This window comes from Melanotaenia boesemani, chromosome 6 (assembly GCF_017639745.1).
Source record: "Melanotaenia boesemani isolate fMelBoe1 chromosome 6, fMelBoe1.pri, whole genome shotgun sequence".
NCBI classification, from domain to species: Eukaryota; Metazoa; Chordata; class Actinopteri; order Atheriniformes; family Melanotaeniidae; genus Melanotaenia; species Melanotaenia boesemani.
In genome coordinates this window covers 33,927,156-33,947,562 of record NC_055687.1, presented here as the reverse complement: position 1 = coordinate 33,947,562, position 20,407 = coordinate 33,927,156, and the positions used below count along the sequence as shown (strand labels likewise).

At 38.5% G+C, this 20,407-nt stretch overlaps 1 protein-coding gene across 1 annotated transcript in view; it reads right to left on the bottom strand.

Moving 5' to 3' along the window:
- mc5ra (melanocortin 5a receptor) overlaps positions 1-19,979 on the bottom strand; it is a 29,952-nt gene extending 9,973 nt beyond the window's left edge. Inside the window, exons 1-4 of the mRNA XM_041989165.1 lie at positions 19,878-19,979; positions 3,425-3,511; positions 1,083-1,311; positions 843-949 (exon numbers count right to left, since the gene is read on the bottom strand). Of these exons, the coding sequence (XP_041845099.1) occupies positions 843-949; positions 1,083-1,277 (302 nt within the window). The 5' untranslated portion in view covers positions 1,278-1,311; positions 3,425-3,511; positions 19,878-19,979. The remainder of the gene's footprint in view (positions 1-842; positions 950-1,082; positions 1,312-3,424; positions 3,512-19,877) is intronic.
- Positions 19,980-20,407: the final 428 nt, after the last annotated feature.

Here is a 20,407-nt window from a genome sequence, read left to right as displayed (position 1 = left end):
AACTTATTTAAACTACTTGCATCTCTCGTTTTGATTTTTGGTCACTACCTGCAGCTCGTTACTGTGGGTGATCGTAGAAATGTAGATCGACTGGTAAGTCCAGAGCTTTGCATTTCAGCTCAGCTCCTTTTTCATAATGTGAGACTGATTCAGAGTCCCAATCACTGCAGATGTAGATTCTTCGGTCACTCATCACTGAGTTGTTATCTTTTGTGATTTTAAATAGATGAGAACATAAAACTGTAATAAAAGACCAATAAATAAAAAAAAAAAAACAAAAAAAAAAACACGCCTTTTTTTGCAAAACATGTTGTGGTGATTGTCTTTTGTAGCAGTGTTTAAACATGTCTGTCTTGAATACCATGTAAATATCTGAACCAGTAACCAGCACCGTGAACAAAACGTTTAAGCTTTGTTAATGTTCACAATGTTTAAAGCAAAGTTTTCCATCATTTTCTGTAGTGTGCTCATATAGAAACTGTCCAAATACACAAACACCACAAACATTTTCTGCCAGTTCACGGTGTGGAGCTTAAATTAAAAGTTGATTATTAACAGAGTGCTTATGGTCTTGTGCTGTTTATAGCTCCTTGTACTGTCGTGTCTATCTTTGCTCACCATCAATCTGTGGCTGCTGGGTGAGAGTGAGGTTTAAACGAAAATGATGAGGCCCTTTAAGAAGACTGTCAGTGTTACCTACTTGTTAAACAATGCTTAAATTAAGCTGTAATCTAATCTTAAATAGTTCAAGATACACAGTACACAAAGACTGAGAGACATCAGACATTTTGTGGTTCTGTTACATTATTACAGGTCATGTTGATGAAACATGCATCGTTCACCTGCAGACAAAGAAGTACATGGGGGAGTGAAGGTTCTTGTTCTTTACTATGGCTGTAATAACCAAGATGTTTTCCAGCAATGAGATGATACCCAGGATCAGAAAAACCTGGAGACGGGAGAGAAAAACAGAGTTAACAAGAGTAAACAATGAGAAGAGGATTGACGACATAATGAGGTGAAGTGATGGCATCCATCACCATAGGGTCATGAGATCAACCTGAAATGTTATGGATACGGACCTCTACAGCGATGTGAACCTGCTCGCATGCTGCAGGTCTGGGGGTGCTCGTCTTGTCTTGTAGAAAAGGAGGAGTGAGGGTAAAGTTTTGAGGACTGAAGGGGTGGTCCCAGGTGGAGTTGGCCAGCAGTTCCTCCTCTAGGAAAGATGACTTATCTGTCATGTTCATCCCTGCTGCGGTTCTCGTCCAGATCATCGTGGCTCTATCTAAATGCCATTTTTCAAGCAGGCTGCAACACAAAAGAAAAGAAACAGTGACACTGAGTCATGTTTCATGCCTCATTTACAATATTAAGATCATGTCAAATGAATGATCTGGAAAATTATTGTCTTTAAAGTTCAGTGAATCTTCTTTAGGCCAAAGAACGTTGGCAGAAAACTGCAAACAAAACACTTCATTTGAACTGACATTACAGCAGACGTTACAGAGAGCAAATTTGATTTGAATAAATATTTTATGCCTTCATGAATTTTATAAGTCAAACATTCCCTCTTTGTTTTATTGTAGCAACAGCTGGGTATCCATGAAGGGGCGGGTGAACAAAAGGGTGGGTAAGAAGTTGACCAATGAAGACAGGGTTAGGAATTTCTTGGCTTTGCTCAGTCAGAACAGTATTTGTCCTCCACGTCAGGATTAGCAGACTAATCTTGACTTCTTAAGGTAACAAAGAGGCATTTTTCATGTGATGTGTCAAATAAGTTATCTTTGAACCCCCTCTAAAATAAATCCAGCATCTTTGATGTAATCCTTTTGTACTTCATCTTTGTTGGGTCATTCTCAGACCAGTGGGGCAGAGTTTTGTAGACCCCCAGCTTATGTTGCAGAGGATGGCGATGTTTGTGTTTCCAATTAAGACCAGTCTTGACAAAAAAAACAAAAAACAAAAAGTTGACAAACTGACAAAGAAAAAGAATAAACAAAAATTTAGCTTGTTTTCCAAACGTCTTTCTTAGAGACAAAAATGTCAACTCAAGTGATCATTCCACATGTGCTCATAGATTTGTGGAGTAAATCAGATGTTTGGCCAACAAAACCATTTATCCAGTTCAACAGAAAACAAGTAGCTGACATCAGAAATTCTGCCAAAATATCTTCATTCAATTCAGGATCCAATAATTGATATGACATGATATCACATTCTGATTTAAAGCAACACCACGTTACTGTCACGCCTAAAACTCCTTAAAACTCTGCTTCTGACTCATTTTGATGGCTCAATAACATTTAATATGTACATCCCTCAAGCTGTCATTGCCCTGCAGCATCCTGAGTCTGAGAAACTACACTTTACCCCTATTTTTACATCCGCATGTGTCAAATTACAGCAGTGTTTTTGCTTTATAGTGCCACATCATGCACTAGCAACACACTGGTCGCTTTGAATGTGTATCATGGCTGATTCAGCAAAGAAATCCAAGAAGACATTATCAGGAGAAGAGAGGAAAAGAAACAGAGAAAGGGAATGAACAAGAGATGAAACAAGAACCAACAACAGACAGAGTATTGACACTGATGCATTGCCAGACCTCTTATACTGGGTGAACAGACCTTTTATACCAGGGCATGTCCCTTGGTATAAAACATCTTGGCCCCGGTATAATCTCAGTTAACACAGGAGTTACCCATCCAGCAATGAGAGATGAGGTGATATGTTAGTAAAAGGGACAGAAGACAGTAAATCTTGGACAAATACGGAAAATCCAATAAAACAGTTTCATGAAAATACAAGTTTGCTCTAAATTTTCCATTAACAGAATGATGGATGCTCTCTGAAGCTCCTGTCACCCCTTTCAAAAAGGCCCGAAATGGTTTAGTCCACACCTGTGCCAGGTATATTTGAAATGAATTATGTAGCCTGCAGGTAGCCTCCATATCATGCCTTAGTAGGCAGGAAAAAGTCACATCTTTGCCCAAAAAAGTAAAGTCAAGTTTCCAAAAAAGCAGTTGATTCCTGATGTCTCTGACATGAGAGGCGAGCATCACCTGAACGAACACATCAGGATTCCTTTAGGGAGAGCACTGATTAATTACTATCAGAATTTTTTCCAAGAAATACTCAGAACAGTTAACCTTTATGTTGATATTTTAGCCTTTCCCTGTCATTGCTCTACCTGGAAAACTGAATGCAACAGACCTAAGGTTGGTGCATTTGAATTAAATTTAATGTTGTATAATAAGTAGGGATGGGACTTTAACGTGTTAATAAAAATTAATTAGTTACAAGAAAACCAATGTGTTTAAAAAATTTATAAAAAAGCAACTAGCAACAAATCTAGAGACTTTTATGGTAATATTGGAGACTTTTGGAGACTGACATGAAAGCATGCAACGTTTATACTTACTGACTCAGGTCCCTCTCTCTGTACAAAAGCCCTCAACAGCCTTGGTCCCGCGTCGTCCCGGCTCCAGCCTCCAGAGCAGGGGATGTCCTGAAAACATGGAAAAAGTTAAAAGTACTGCAACATGTTGTAGACTCTTAATTAGAGAACATCTAGAGCTAATAAAGTACTTAAAATGACACTTCAACTTTAGGTCCATTCATTTTTGGCCAGAGATATTCTCTTTTTTTTTCTTTTTTTTTTTTACTGATTTGAATTGAAATGCAATTAAATGCATTTTTCCAGACATTACTAGAGCTTGAGTTTGAAATCCATTTAAATGTAAAAATATTGACTTTTAGGGCAAATATTTTTATGCGATTAAAATGTGATTAATCCAGATTAATTATTAAAAAATCTATAATTAATTAGATGAATTTTTTTAACCCTTTGGTGCGTGAATTATTACAAAACAGTATCACATTTCCTTAAATAAAATATTTTACTTCTACAGACATGCACATCAATGTTTTTCTGTTTTTTAATCTTATTTGAACTTTTACTCCGTGTATTGATTTTTCTATTTGATCTATGAAAATATTTATAAAATAATATCTTGTCACATTATTATAATATAAATTTTCTATAAAATCACCAGGATCATTGTTGTGTCCTGTTTATCATTGAGGCAAACTTGGTAATTACAATGTATGTATATACAGTGTGTGCAGAATTATTAGGCAAATGAGTATTTTGATCACATCATCCTCTTTATGCATGTTGTTCTACTCCAACCGGTACAGGCTTGAAAGCCTACTACCAGTTAAGCATATCAGGTGATGTACATCTCTGTAATGAGAAGGGGTGTGGTCTAATGACATCAACACCCTATATCAGGTGTGCATAATTATTAAGCAACTTCCATTCCTTTGGCAAAATGGGTCAGAAGAGAGGTTTGACGGACTCTGAAAAGTCAAAAATAGTGAGATGTCTTGCAGAGGGATGCAGCACTCTTAAAATTGCCAAGCTTTTGAGGCGTGATCATCGAACAATCAAGCATTTCATTCAAAATAGTCAACAGGGTCGCAAGAAGCGTTTTGTAAAAACAAGGCGCAAAATAACTGCCCATGAACTGAGGAAAATCAAGCATGAAGCTGCCAAGATGCCATTGGCCACCAGTTTTACCATATTTCAGAGCTGCAACATCACTGTAGTGCCAAGAAGCACAAGGTGTGCAATACTCAGGGACATGGCCAAGGTAAGGAAGGCTGAAAAACGACCACCACTGAACAAGACACACAAGATAAAACGTCAAGACTGGGCCAAGAAATATCATAAGACTGCTTTTTCTAAGGTTTTATGGACTGATGAAATGAGAGTGAGTCTTGATGGGCCAGATGGATGGGCCCGTGGCTGGATCAGTACAGGGCAGAGAGCTCCACTCCGACTCAGACGCCAGCAAGGTGGAGGTGGGATACTGGTATGGGCTGGTATCATCAAAGATGAGCTTGTGGGACCTTTTCAGGTTGAGGATGGAGTCAAGCTCAACTCCCAGTCCTACTGCCAGTTTCTGGAAGACACCTTCTTCAAGCAGTGGTACAGGAAGAAGTCAGCATCGTTCAAGAAAAACATGATTTTCATGCAGGACAATGCTCCATCACACGCATCCAAGTACTCCACTGCGTGGCTGGCCAGAAAAGGTCTAAAAGAAGAAAAAATAATGACATGGCCTCCTTGTTCACCTGATCTTAACCCCATAGAGAACCTGTGGTCCCTCATCAAATGTGAGATCTACAGGGAGGGAAAACAGTACACCTCTCTGAACAGGGTCTGGAAGGCTGTGGTTGCTGCTGCACGCAATGTTGATCGTGAACAGATCAAGACACTGACAGAATCTATGGATGGCAGGCTTTTGAGTGTCCTCACAAAGAAAGGTGGTTATATTGGTCACTGATTTGTTTTTGTTTTGTTTTTGAATGCCAGAAATGTATATTTGTAAATTTTGAGTTGTTATATTGGTTTCCCTGGTGAAAATAAATAAGTGAAATGGGTATATATTTGGTTTTTGTTAAGTTGCCTAATAATTATGCACAGTAATAGTCACCTGCACACACAGAAATATCCTCCTAAGATACTAAAACTAAAAAAGCCCCATTCCAACTTCCAAAAATATTCAGCTTTGATATTTATGAGTCTTTTGTGTTCATTGCGAACATAGTAGTTGTTCTATAATAAATTTAATCCTCAAAAATACAACTTACCTAATAATTCTGCACACCCTGTATACTATATCAAATGTTTTTATTCTTTATTCGTGGCAGAGTATTGGTGACTCACTACAGTAATGTATGATCCACACCCATGCATACATTTAAAAACAGCCTTTAAATATGTGTCCTCTGCTGTGGATAATATGCACCAAGGGATTAATTGAGTCCCACCCTTAATAATAAACTATATTTTCTAGAAAGAGGGCTGTTTATCATTATTATTATTATTATTATTATTATTAATAATAATAATAATAATTTAATTAAATGCATTAACTGGGAGACACAAAAGCTATCAAGGGGTGCAATCCATCAGAAAAATTGCTTAGCATGCATTTTATCAGATGCAGAGTAGAGTAAGTTCAGTCAGATAGCAGATAGAGTGGTACTGGCCCTTGTTTAGAGCATTCCTAATTAGCCATGAAAAATCAGGGACTAAGGCCATGGTGTGACACTTAGCAACTCATAAAAAGGCCTTTGTGTTATTATCCAGACCTCAGCTGACGAGGTGTGATGAAATCAGACTTGAAAGAGAAGCTTTAAATTTTCCCTGCAGCCAAGTGTTTTGTATCTCATGACCGAACACATGCATCCCACAGTAATGTCATATGACACTTTGAGAGTGCTTATACAATTAACAGAGGTAATGTATATTTGAATATCTTAAAACGCCACCAGCGGCATGTGATACATCAGAAGTCTCACTGAGCTCTAAAGACTTGGTAGGAAAAGAAAGAAAAGCACTAGTGACAAAATGAAACCATCCAAGCAAAGTTAAGCAATAAATTCAGATTTATTTATGTGTCATGGCCAATGTAGCTTCTGTTTTTTTCTTTTTTTACATAAATTACAATGTGATTACACATAGCATTATTCTGTGATTTTGTCGGGAAATTCCAACTATTTACTAAATACATACAGTATACACTGGGAAATATTATTAGTGCATATTCCAAACACAGCCTTAGTTCTTGCGGTCAGGTGTTCCTTTGAGATTCAAATCCAGGTTAAAAACATTTCTTTTCTCGTGGGCCTATGCACGAAATCTGCACAGTAATTTTTTAACTTATATTGTTTTAATCATTTAAATGTAATTTATGATTTTATTGTGATTTTGCTATTTGTTGCTACCTTCTACTATTTCTGAATGCTTTCTTTGCTCCATCTGTAATTCTACTCTAATGTATTCTACAGTCATTTGACCGAGGACACAAAAGCAAGGTTTTAATATTCATCCCCTGTGGGTTTTGAACTTGGGTCTCTCCAAGGAAGACAGGTGCCCTCAAATGAGCTATCTAGCCACTTTTAATGTTTTATGTAGAGCACTTTGAATTGTCTTGTACATGAAATGTGCTATACAAATAAACTTGCCTTGCCTTACGTTTGTATATATGTACCCCTTGGTTTTATTTATCATAGAAGTGAAACATAATGTAGTCTCTGATGTTGCTCATCCACTTCTAAAGAAACTAAATGAATTCTGATTAACTTTTCTGCTGAGCAAAGTTGTTGAAACTGATTGGATAATTGTTTAACTACAAAGGTGAAGTAGTTTTTCCAGAAGCTGCTAAATGAACACACACTTTTATGCATTTATTGAATTTTTATTTTTTCTGTTTCTCTCAAAATCCTCTTTGCACCTACATTTAATCTGTTAAATACAACAGGGTGATGTTCAGCATTGTGTAGCATCCCTTCTTCTAATAACTGTCTGTAAACATCTGGGAAGTGACGAGACCAGTTGCTGGAGTTTTAGGAGAGGAATGTTGTCCCATTCTGGTCTGAGGCAGGATTCTAGCTGCTCAACAGTGCTGGGGCCTCATTTTTTAAACTGCACAGAAAAGACGACTAGAGGTGGCGTAAGTAAAGATTTATAAGAGCGTGCACGCAAGTCTCATGCCTGTTTCTATTTATAAATCAGAATCAACTCTAAATTTGGTGCTTGTGAGGGAGCACCTTGCCCCGCCCTTATGGTGGCTATAAAAGGTCAGGTCAACCCCTATAATAAATATTCATTATATCATTTCCATGATGGCTCAGGAGAGAAAAAGAAGGAAGAAGCTGATTTTTTCAGAGATCATGAGGAAACCACGTTGAAAAACGTAAAAAGGGTTTATTTGGTGGGGATGGCAAGGGTTCAATTCACCTCGTGTGTGTTTCATAAGTGTTGCATCACTTCTATGGGCTCCAGCCTCCAGTCTGCATCCCACTCTGCTGTGTCTTAGAATGGGTGGACCCAAGCCAACCAGCCACTACATTAGTGAGCAACATGTTTGCATCACATATGATTTGGATGTTTAGAGAATGAAAAATGCTTTGGTTAACGATTTAATTTCCAGTTTGCTATTTCTCTCTGGGATTAAAGTATTCTCTTCTTTCCATTTAAAATTTATTCTCACTTGGTGTTCTTATTGCAACTTTGGTGTGGTCAATATCACCGATTACATCAGGGAAACAGGACATTGCTGCAAATTGCATTGTTTGCCTGTTCACCCACAGTGAAGGAAAGTTAATGTAACACTGTGACAAACCAGTGATGCCACCTAACACGTCTGGTATAACACGGCTGAAGGTTGGCTGTGATATCCCGACCTGTCAGCCAGGTCCCTCTGGAAATGGAAATTTTCAGAATAGCTAAAAGTGGGGGAAATACTCTTATGGTAGTCTGACTAATGAACACTTTTGCATGATGACCAAGTCATTTTAATTGTAATTATTATTCATTTAAAACCTAATTTGTCTTGCACATTTTGACAGTAGACTGTCCACCTTATTATTTAGCATGAATAGATGTTATAACACCTAGGTTTTGTTTCACAATGACAGAACATATTTAACAGTTCAGGTTCTTATTAATAACATACATCTTTGTTTCTGTTGTAAATCCTGATTTTTTTATTGTGTGCATGCACTCTTTGGAGTATCCATATCAAATATGCCTCTTTATTCAGTCATGCAAACAGCTTTAATATGTAATTTATGGTATCCCGTTGGTGTCCCAGTTGCCTGTTTCTCCAGATTTTGTGAGTACGGCAGTGTCAGTGTTGCCGTGGAGGTAGGGACATTCTCTCGCCAAGTTTGGTTTTTATAAATCCCAAAAGTTGACTATAACTGCCGTACTCCAGTTTTTGTACGTACACCAGCTTTATGAATGAGGCCCTTGGACTTTGGTTGCTGGATTTTTGCTTTCATGATGTTCCAAATCTCTTCTATTGATGAAAGGTCTGGACTGCAGGCAGGCCAGTTCAGCAGCCGGACTCTTCTCCTGTGAAGCCATGCTGTTGTGATGGATGCAGGATGTGGTTCAGCATCGTCTTGCTGAAATCTGCAAGGCCGTCCTTGAAAGAAACATTGTTTGGATGGGAGCAAGTGTTCCTCTAAAACTTATATGTATTTTTCAGCATTGATGGAGCCTTAGTCACATGTGGAAGCTGCCCACGTTTGGTGCAGACACTAATGCAACCCCATACCATCAGAGATGCCGACTTTTCAACTGTTCAACTGGCTCCCTCTCCTCTTCAGTCTGCAGAACATGGCTAAGGCTCACAAGCATCCAGTTTTGACCTTCAGCTCTGTCCTATGTCTGGCACTTCCGGTGTCACACTGTGCCAGGACCTCCTGCTCTTTGGCTCTGCCACTTCCTCTCATCAGCTCTGCCATTTCCACTTGCTGGAGCCACCTGCTAATTACCTCATCGGTGCCACTATATAACCTGTCCTGTCTCACTCACAATTTGTCAGAATGTCTTTGCTTCCATGTCTGACTTGACAGCATTTGTTCCCAGACTGATTCCCTGTTCCTGACCATTGCCTCACATCTCAGCCCTGTCCTGGATCTGTGTCTGAAGTTGTCTCTGATTCCCTGGCTCCAACCCTACCTGTTCCTGACCTTGCCTTTTGTCTCGGCCCTGTCTCTGGATTGACCTGAACCATGTTCTGGAAGGACAAGCAATCACAGTGAGTCTTGCTTGCTTAAAACATTTCATCATCTTGTTGTTATCTCCTGGACTTCTGCTCACTCACCAGTTCTGTCTCCTTACAGTCATTCCCGTTGGCCCAGAGGAAACAAGTTTACCTGGCAAGCAGAAGACAGGGGTTTGATTCCACCCGTGTCTCTGCAGCAGTTATAGATGAATCCACTTGACTATTCCCAGTGTATTTGTGTTGCCTTTGGGTCCTCACCATCCCCGTTACAGTCGGATCTCTTGGGCTGCTGTCCTGGAGGTTTTAGATATCTCCCTATTGCAACACATCTGATTAAAAGTAAATGGTTCTGCACAAACATCTTAATAACCCTTGATTTGAGTCAGGTGTGTGTTGTGGCAGGGAAACTTTCAAAACCTGCAAGACCGTGGTCCAAGAGCAAGCAGGTTCAGAGGTGGTGATCCCTACTGTGATGGTGGCATCTTCAAAGTCTTGCAATATCATGCTGAGAAACATTTTTCTGAAATTCTTCCACAACCTTTAGAAACAACTTTTTTTTAGATTGGTAAACCTCTGCCCATTTTTACTTCTGAGAGCCTCTGTCTCTGAATTTTTTATACCCAGTCATGTTACTTATCTGTTCCCAATTAACCTAATTAGTTTTCAAATGCTCCTCCAGGTTTTTATTTGTACCAATTACTTTTCCAGCCTATTGTTGCTCCTGTTTCAACTTTTTACAGACGTGTTGCTGGCATCAGATTCTAAATAAACTAACATTGTGAATAAAATGATGTTAGTTTTAACACTTCATATGTTGTTTATGTTCTACTGGGAAAAAATATGAGTTGAGATTTGCAAACCATTGCATTCTCTTGTTATTTTTATTTTACACACTAGTTTTTAGGAACTAGGGTTGGATTCTGTTTGTACTTGATTAAATAAAATGACAAAAGATTGACCAAGAACATGATGGTGGCGTTAATGTGAAAAAATACAGGTGGGAGAAAATGTCTTAACCTTTGCCTTTCCTGCACTCTAGTAAAAGAGTTTCGTGTGGATTTGTTATGTGAGGAATCCCTCTGGGAAGCTTCAGATCTCCTCTTTTCATTTCTAGCATACAGCATCCATTATGCATAATACAGGAGTAAACACAACTGGCAAAAGACGCCAAACCGGAGAGAGCAGAAACAGCTCTGCTACCAGGGGACCATTTAAATGTTGTTCATCAAAGCCCCGGCAATGTAACAAATGGAAAATATAGAAGCAAAAGCTTAATCAATGATGCAAAGGAACATGCTCTTTGAGGCGTTAACTATAACCAGCTGTGGTAAAAAAGACAGACCGGGGCTACTATGAATGTTTTTTAAATGCATTGCTTTGTTTTTCAGCAGTTAAAACTTTAACAATCCCCTCCAGCAGCATTTCAGAGACATACCACGTTCATATGACTTAATAGAACACGCAGCCAGATTGACACAGCAAAAGTTATCTACCTAAAACTGGTTTTCACACAAAGAAACATCTTTTAGATACTGGATCTATGAATGTTTTGTCCTACATGTTGCATCATACCTGCCTTAGGAAAAGGGGCTTAGTTTTTTATTTTTTTCCAGAGATTACGAACTCCTTGAAAATCTATGAGTTGGCTTTTTGTGTTAGCTAGGGAGATGATAGCAAGGCCCTGAGTGACTCGTTAATGAGCAAAAATAGCCTAGAGTAGCACTCATTTGAAACAAAAAACAAAGACGCATTATGAACATATTTTTGCCGGTTGCAGCTCTCTGTGGTGTCTCCACGGCCGGATGTTCTGTTTCCCACTGCAGGGATTTGACTTGTTAGTTCACGGTCTGAGACACATGCAGCATGTGAAGAGCGACTGCTATATATAAGACATCTCTGTCCACAATCACCACTGCACTAGTATGTACTTACCATCTGACAGTCTTGTACTTGTTAGCATGAATGCATCACTCTCACTCTCTTCTGTTTACTTGGAATTTAAATTTCAGTTTGTATATTACTGACTTTGTATAGTTTAATGAAATTCACAAAGCAATTAAGATTAAAAGATAAATTTTCATAGTCCCAACATCAATGTGGTAGAACAAATCAAAATACAAAACAAACTTCTCTCAGGTGGCAGTTCTTCTAGCCATGTTCAAATTATTCATGCAGAAATCAGGACAACAATTATGTCTACTGAAACAAATGTAATTAAATTAATTATATGAAAATGTTTGTCACTTCCAAACCATCTGTGTGCATCATTAACACACACAGTGTGGAATACATTAACAGAGTCAGACTGACGTAGGCTTAACTGCAGCACACGTCCGCCACACAAAGCTGCTACAGAGCCATCAAAAAGAGTTAAACTTAGGCTTTCTAGAAATAGATCAGTAAAGTGGCCTAGTTTAGTGGTAATGTGAATATTAATGCAATTATTCTGATTTTATTGAATACATTTCTATTCACAGTCATAAATAATAATAATAACATGCAATAAACAAATAATAGGTACCCAAAACTGTAAAAAAAAAAAGGTGAGATTAATTGTTAAATTACAGCAAATACACTGGATTGTGCTTGTTTATTCATATGTACAGTTAGTCATGATGCTTCATTATGAGCAACACCGAAGCAGGAGTACATTAATACATATGCATTATAAACACGTATCAAGGCACAGAGCTCAGGTAGAAGTAACTGTGTGGGTTTATTCTTTAGAGTCATGGCTTTAGCTCTGATGACATTTGACAGCTGTGCTACAATCATTAAACTAAAAATGAGAACAGCCAGATTAAATTTATATCCACACAGAGGATGGCTTAGCTTAAAGGTTTTCATGGTTTGGACGTCTCGTCCACACAGAACTGGCATTTTAGGAGCCTGAAAGTGCAACTTTTCTAAACCGGGGTCCCACCGTACATGTGGTTATCTGAACACTTAACCAGAGTGCGATTTGCCGACAGTAGATGGCACAAGTTGATAAACAGTAGGCTACTGGGAGAGAAGAGAATGAGACAGTCCGTACAGAAGCTATGAAACAAAGTATTTCATAATTTTTTGTGCTGAAAAATCAACAGAAAGAGTCTAGAGCGGATGGTGGGGCAAACCGCCATGCTAACATTACAGGGCCATGCTTGTTGTTATTTTTATGGATAAAAGGTAAAAAATTATACTTAACTTTAATGTAAGCGCATCGTTTTGTGACATTTTGTGACACTACATAGCACTGCTGTTTACAGTGTTGACGGAAGGCCAAGGACACCGGCTTCTTATGAAAATAACAAATGAACTGAGAAATAAGCACATAATGCCGGAGTGGCTAATCAGGAGGTTCGGGAGGATTCCCGGTGGGAGACATAACTCTTGGGCTGGTGGCGATTGGGCAAGCAAAAACAGACCTATGCTTTGAACTGAGTAGTTATCTGAGAAGTATAATTAGAAGTGATATACTGATAAATACTAAAATATCTATTCCCCCTGTACCAACATTTATATAACTAAACTTTCAGGATAGGTGGGAACTACTTCTTCTTCCATCAACACAATGGAAGCAGCAGCACGTGGTCATGATGAGGCGACCTAAAGAGGAGAGGACGACAGTGGTGCAAGGATGGAGACAGATGTTACTCCAGGTCCTCTTGCGCTGCAGGCAAGTACTATCAGGTACTATGGAAGGGAGTAAATGTCACTGGTTTTTGGGGAAGTGATTTACGTCGGTCTGCTGCTGGTTTAAATTTTTGTGCTGATGTAGAAACAACAGGATTTCCCTGCCAACTTAAAACTAAGACTTCCTGTTCTAATGTGCAGTAATAAACATGATTATGAAATAAGTAATGAAGTATAAATAAATACTACAATAAATGACTGCATGCACAATGTATGCAGTCATTTATTTTTCTATATTTCTTTTAGGATTATTTATTTATCTAGGGTTCAGTTACTCACTGAGCCAAAGATTCAGTCAGGTAAGATTACCTGCAGAGTGGATCATGACCTAGACCAGGTGTCATTAAACTAGTCTATACCTGTAATAAAATAGCCACTGTGAACTTTATAAAAAAAAAAGTGAAAAATTATTTTTAAAAAAATAAGATGGATGGAGGATAACATCAATAAGTCTTGTTTTTTTAATGGCTGATTAATTGATTTCGACTGTGGCATTTCATTTATAAGTCATAATTTGTTTTATGAGGCAGAAGATATGTCCTGACCTCCTGGTAAATAACCCCACTTTAATTTTCCTCATATCTGTCTAGTTTTTTTCTGTATCTGCACATGGCCTTTTAGTCTCACCACCTTTTCTGTATAATCTGTAGGAGTTTCTCTGTGGATTCTGGGACACTTTAAAAAAACAAAAACAAAAACAAACAAACAACAAACAAACAACAATACAGCAGTTGTTAAAGTATATAATAGGACCTGAATCAAGACTTGCAGTAGTTTCAAACATTCGCTGGGTTTAATGCAGTTTTTTAAAATGCCTTTATCTTTGCTGACAGGACTTGCCCTGTTAGACTTGCTGGTAATTGAAGTTGCACAAAATGAACCAGGATCAGTTTGGTTGAGCTCTAGTTGCTTTTCTCTAAGACGAACTTATGTAAACTTATGCAGGTTAGTAGCTTACTGCGTTCCACTTTGGTTCCTCTTTGGCTGGGATGTCGAAGTTTGTTGAGTGGCCTGAGTGTGATGGAAATGTTGTACTGAGTGTTTATGTTGTTTTGTGTAGAATTTGCTCCGTTGCTGTTTAGGTTTCATGGTTTTATGATGAACTGATCTTGACTTCTGACAGTCTTATTACTGATTGAAATGACTAGACTGACTTTGTTATTCGTAAATTAAATGTTCTGTTTTCTGTTAAATCTGTCCTGTTCTGATATCTGACATATGATATCGGCTGGATCTGATTTTAAGTGTTGGCTTTCTTTTTTTTTTATAGTTTATATAGTTTAATATTTTTAAATTGTTTTATATCTAATTTGCTTTAATGTGGGTCAGATATTGAATTATTAAACTGGAATTTGTCCTCTTGATGACTTATCAAATGGGGCTTGCCCATAGCGATCAATTGCCCGTCCTGGTACTCTGCACCGGGTGTTGTGCCATAAAGTGATTGTCTGCCAGAAAAAGATTGGACAGTACAAATAAGGTACTAGTTGGCCAGTAATATGTATGATACTTTAATGTAGATTCTGCATTTTATTGCCAAGAAATGTACTGTAATCAATTAAAAGTCATGAACATTAGTGGAAATGAAACTTTGTCTTGTAAATCAACACATAAATCATATACTAATTGGATTTTACATTCTAAAAATAAACAAGCATAAGGCAAACACATGAAGCCTGAACAGTGAAGCAACAACATGCCTGAATATCATTTCTGATTACAGCACCTCTTTGTCTGCAGCTGTAATTAATCCATCAAAGCACTCGCAAAAGCAGACTTTCTTTATTAAGCTAGGTACACACATAAAGATTATTGGGCTGTTTTTGTCCCGATTTTGTCCCTTCCCGACCAAGGACAACACACACCCGATTATCTTAAGTCTTACAAGATTTTCCTATAAAGTTATCATTTAGTCTGAGGTGTGTTCATCCCGACAATCGGCTCCGACATGGTCAACAATTGGAAATATTTAACATGTTCAATATTTACGACCAAAAGTCTTCACGTGTGTGTGGAAAGCTGATGACTCCTGAGTTGTGACTGTGTGGATGGTGATGTGGAACGGAATGCAGCCAATCAGAGAGCGAGCTGACTGGGAAGCAAGGAAGGATGTAAAGTCCGTCTTCACGCCGTTTCCAGTCTGCTGTTTTTTTTCAGTTTTGGACTTTTCTGTTAACATTAGTCCCAAGACCACCATCATTACTTCATCATGTATGTCCTCTGCCATGCTGGGTGTTGTGTTTTCTGGGTTTTGCCAAGTTTTTCTTCTTCATTTTTGTTAGATCACGTTTGATCATGCAAGATTTCTGGCTCAGAGGACTAGATTCTAGATCGTTTGCAGGACAGCATTGTTAGGTGTGTGTTGTTCTGTGCTGAGACTGTCAGACCACACCACACACAGTATGATCAAAACTGTTAAAAGTTTGATTTTTATCTTCATGTGTGGGGTCTCTAACAGAAAATAAATTTCTTCAGATTTAGAAAATCCTTACATTTGTACCAGCCTTTAATATAAACATACTGTCACTTACATTTGCATGTTATGTCGGTTTTATACCGAGAGGAACAGCCAGACCAGAGACCAGACCAGAAGCTGTGCGACAAGGTGTTAACAGCTGCGCAGCCGTCGATCACTTTATGGCACAACACCTGCCAAAACCACATCACCTGGAAGACATGTTTTCAAGCCTCCACTGTTCTCTGTGATTTGTTCATCACTGCACTGCCTCCAAGCTGGGAAATAGGATGAATTGGTTGATCAATTTGCCCGCTGCTGCAGCTGTGTGCTCAGCAATATTTCATCTAAAAAGATGAAAAAGTTGACAGATTTCCTTTTTAAAAGCATAATAATATGACCTCTAATTTCAGCTTTGTTTGCCCAGTTTGCCAAATAGGAAAAATTTAAACTGCAATGTGGATATAGCCAGAAAATAAACAAATTCCTATTATGGATAACCTGGAGTCTGTTACTGGGTGTTGTGGGACAAAGATCTCTCTTAAATCTGTGTGTATGTTATGACAGTCAGTCAGTTATGACAGTAAGTGCTTTAACATTTATTTCTTGACGGACTTCAGCATACAGTCTGGGGAAGCCAGGAATCGATCCACTGACTTTCCGGTCGCTACAGCCGCTGCAACGGAAGGATTTTACAATTTGCTAAATATGACTCATGTGCTGTTATGAAGTCTGATTCTCTGAAAAGCTTGAAAACAGAAGCCCAAACAACGCCCCACGCTGTGAATGCATACATATCTGGAATGTCTTACTTCATTTTACATTTCTTTGTTTATATCATTGGGTGTTGAACATACCTGGAATTAAGCCCAGCAGGGCCATTAAAGAAAAAAGGATGGTTCTGGGAAACAGAGAATATCTCATAACCGAAGAGGAAAAGCAGAAGGAAAACAGAAGTTGATAATTTGGTTTTGATAATCTCTTCATCAACTGGCCTCAAACCAAAGCATCATCCTTGTGTTATTTACAACTAAGAAATTAAATTTACCGTCTCCCTGACATCACTGACAGCATCTCTTATGTATTTGTTTTGTAGTTAGACTTTTGACTTTTCTGATGTGCCTTTATGGAGCTCGGTGAGTGGCAGGGTTAACAGCTGACAAAGAAGCTGCTGTCAGATGCCCTCCGGCTCTGACCTGCCTGATCCACCACAGCCACACACCATACTGAGATCTCAATCTTCAGCTCATCTCATGATGGGACTGAATCCAATGGCATTGGCACGGACAGCGTCAAAACAGCATGATCAGAGGGGGGTCTTCAAAGGTTGCCATGGTTACTTTATCACAAACATACTAATATAAGGACACTTTCTTCTTCTCTCCCTTGAATCTTCCACCCAAAAATAAGACAAATATGACAACATTAAGTCAGATGCTTGGCTTGCGGCTGAATGAGGTGAAATGCAGATCAACTAGTGGTGGCTGCCAGCAGCAGATTTATATAGAGGGTCATTGAAATTCAATCAAATAAATAAGATTAAGTAACAAGATAGCTGACAGCAGTCTACTGGGAAATTATACAATCTGTGATTGCTGGTGTGATAGTGTGTTACAACCCCAAATTTCCAAAAGTTGGGATGCTGTGTAAAATGCAAATAAAAATATAATGCAGTGATTTGCTAGTCTCATAAACCTATATTTTAATATCAATAGCACATAAACAATATATCAGATATCAGAGATTTTAAAACTTCAAGGAAAATATGAGCTAATTTTTCATTTAATGGCAGCAGCACAGCTATAAAAAGTTGGAAAGGGACAACAAAAGGCTGGGAAAATAAATGGAAGAGCATTTGAGAACAACTAGGTTGACTGGCAACAGCTTAGTAATATGACTGGGTATAAAAGGAGCATTTCGGAGAGTCTCCCTGATGTAAAGGTCAAATACAAAAACCACATGATTGGTGTGTTAATTGATCTCAGTAAGTCCTGGTACATACATAACGATTTTTGGGCTGTTTTTGTCCTGATTTTTCCTCTTCCCGACCTCGGATGGCAAACCCCCGATCATAGTGAGACTTCCCTGTCCAATCATCATTTGGTCTTTACGAGCAGATTTGTCCCGATAATCCGCTCCGAAATGGGTTGTAGCTGACAATCAGGAATATTGAACATGTTCAATATTTCAGAGCTGATTTCTGAGGAATGTCGACGACTCGTGCATTGTGACTGCATGGGTGGTGACGTGGTACAGAATGTAGCCAATCAGAGAGCGAGCTGGCTGGGGAACAAGGAAGTAAATAAAGTCTGTGTTCACGCCGTCTCCAGTCTGTTAATTTTTTCAGTTCTGGCTTTTTCTGTTAACAATAGTCCCAAGACCACCATCATTCCCTCGTCTTATATATCCTCTTCCAAGCTGTGTGTTGTGTTTTCCGGTTGTTGCTAAGATTCTTCTTCTTCATTTTTTGCCGGTTGTTGCCATGGTTCTTCTTCTACGTTTCAACGTTTGTCCGGCTTGGAGAACTAGATTGTAGATCAGTTGAGGCACAGCATCGTTATGTGTGCGTTGTTCTTACATTTTTGAAGCCACCACACACAATATGATCAAAACTGATTTTTTATATCTTTATGTGTGAGGTCTCGACCAGATAAAAAATCTCATAAGATTAAAAAAATAGTTATGTGGGTGCCAGGCCTAACATGGAGCTGCTGTGATAAACACTGTGTAGAGAAACAACATCAGCAAGGGTGCAATAGCGCATGGGACATGTTTTATCTTGCATCATGTTAAATTGTATTGAACACATGAACACATTGATACACAGCAGTCAAATACAACTACAGCCAAGCCAAATGCAGCCATTTATACTGAAGCAAAGGTCCCTCTGTTTACAGAGCACAACATTTTTTTCTTTTTTGGTTTGTGCCTCATAGTAGAAATATAAAGCAGCTTTTTTGTCTCCTGAAAAGCCAGAGGGGCATTTTGTGTGGGCTGCTGAGCTTTAACATAGTGACCTACACTCTATACATTTAACAGATTAGCAGACAGAAAAGATAAACAAGTAAACCAAAACCAGATTCAAGTCAGTGAATAACAATGTTGCTGATGCTGCTTTGCCCTCTAGAGACTTATCTTTAAAAAAAGATTATATTTTCTCCACACTGTTATTACAACCTTAATAAGGCTGCAAAAGTAGGTCTGCACAGTGAGGGTGGACTCTGTTGCTTCATTGTAATTCTAATGAGCCAGCTTTCTGCTGTTACAGTCTTGCTCATTAGCATGTATTTTTTGCAACACAACGCTGGCAAATTACTGCCACCATCTAGCTCTGTGATGAAATGCAAGTAACCTGCACCACTTCTCGACCAGATAATGAATGACTCGTGTAATTCCTGCTAAAATCAGAGCTATAGGAACTTCAACTGAGGCAAATGCAGATCTGGCAGCATGCCACAGAGCGGAGCAGCATCTGGACCTTGCTGTGTATTTGTTTCCATGTGATGAAAACCATCAGGCTGAAGCTTTATCAGCACTCAGAAATCATTCCCACACATTTCACTGCCAAACAACTTAAATGAATGCACGTCACAACAATTTGTCTTTTTATCCACAGGCATACGTCAGCTGCGCTGGCAGCAAAGTTACTTGCAGGGTGAAAATCTTGGCATTGTTTTAATTTTTAGCCTTTTTAATAATGAAAGCTTCTTATGTTATTCATTATTATTATTTATTATTATCATGACCACACAGTTATTTAGAGCACAGATTTAAAGAGCTGGTTATTATTGCAGAGATGTCTAAATTCACAATGTAATGTCAACAACCGTGATATGTTGTAGCCCCTAAAAAGCAAAGAAATAAATAAAATCCATATACTACAAAGTCAACTTACTTACAAAGTGAACTACATATTCAGTCATATTTACCCTTTATCAGATACTCAGGAAGCTCCCGTACATACCACAGTAATGTTGATTATAACCAACATAAAATATAAAAGATTTATAAAAGACATTTCTGTCTAGTATCAGTTTTTAATTTTAGAGTTTTGGTTAATTAAAAACATTAAGATGTTATCAGATGTGATAGAAATGTGATAGACTGATAGAAATCCATCATCAACGAGGAGATAAAAATAAAGAATGACTCACCTCTCTCAGGAGCTGTTACTCAAATTCTCTCTCCAAGTAGCTCAGATTGACTGAATGGATTCAGTGTGGAGCATCAGACTGTTGGATTCACGCATTTTCAGAGTGAAGATGCTGAGCTGTGTTAGTGTGTGTGTGATAGAGAGAGAGTGTGAGGGAGGGAGGGAGAGCCAGAAAAACAGGGTGAGAGAGAGGGCGAGAGAGAGAAAAAGGGGAGGAGGAACTCCCTTTCCTGCACTGACAATGTGGACACGATATTAAGCCACTGCCAGCAATTTTTAGCGATCCCTCGCTCACAGTGGAAGAAGAAGCAGCAGCCAAACCATGTTGTAAAGACTGTTTGTACCAGGAGCTCCATCTTAGATGGGAGATAGTGTTATGTTTTAGGCTCATACTGTATGCTCAATGGGGAATTGGAACTGACTAACACATAATAAATTAGCTGTTTCTGAGTCAACCGTACCACTGTGTAGTAGGGCTGCAAAATTATGAAAAAAATCATCCCGATTATTTTTGGTCACTATTAACATCAC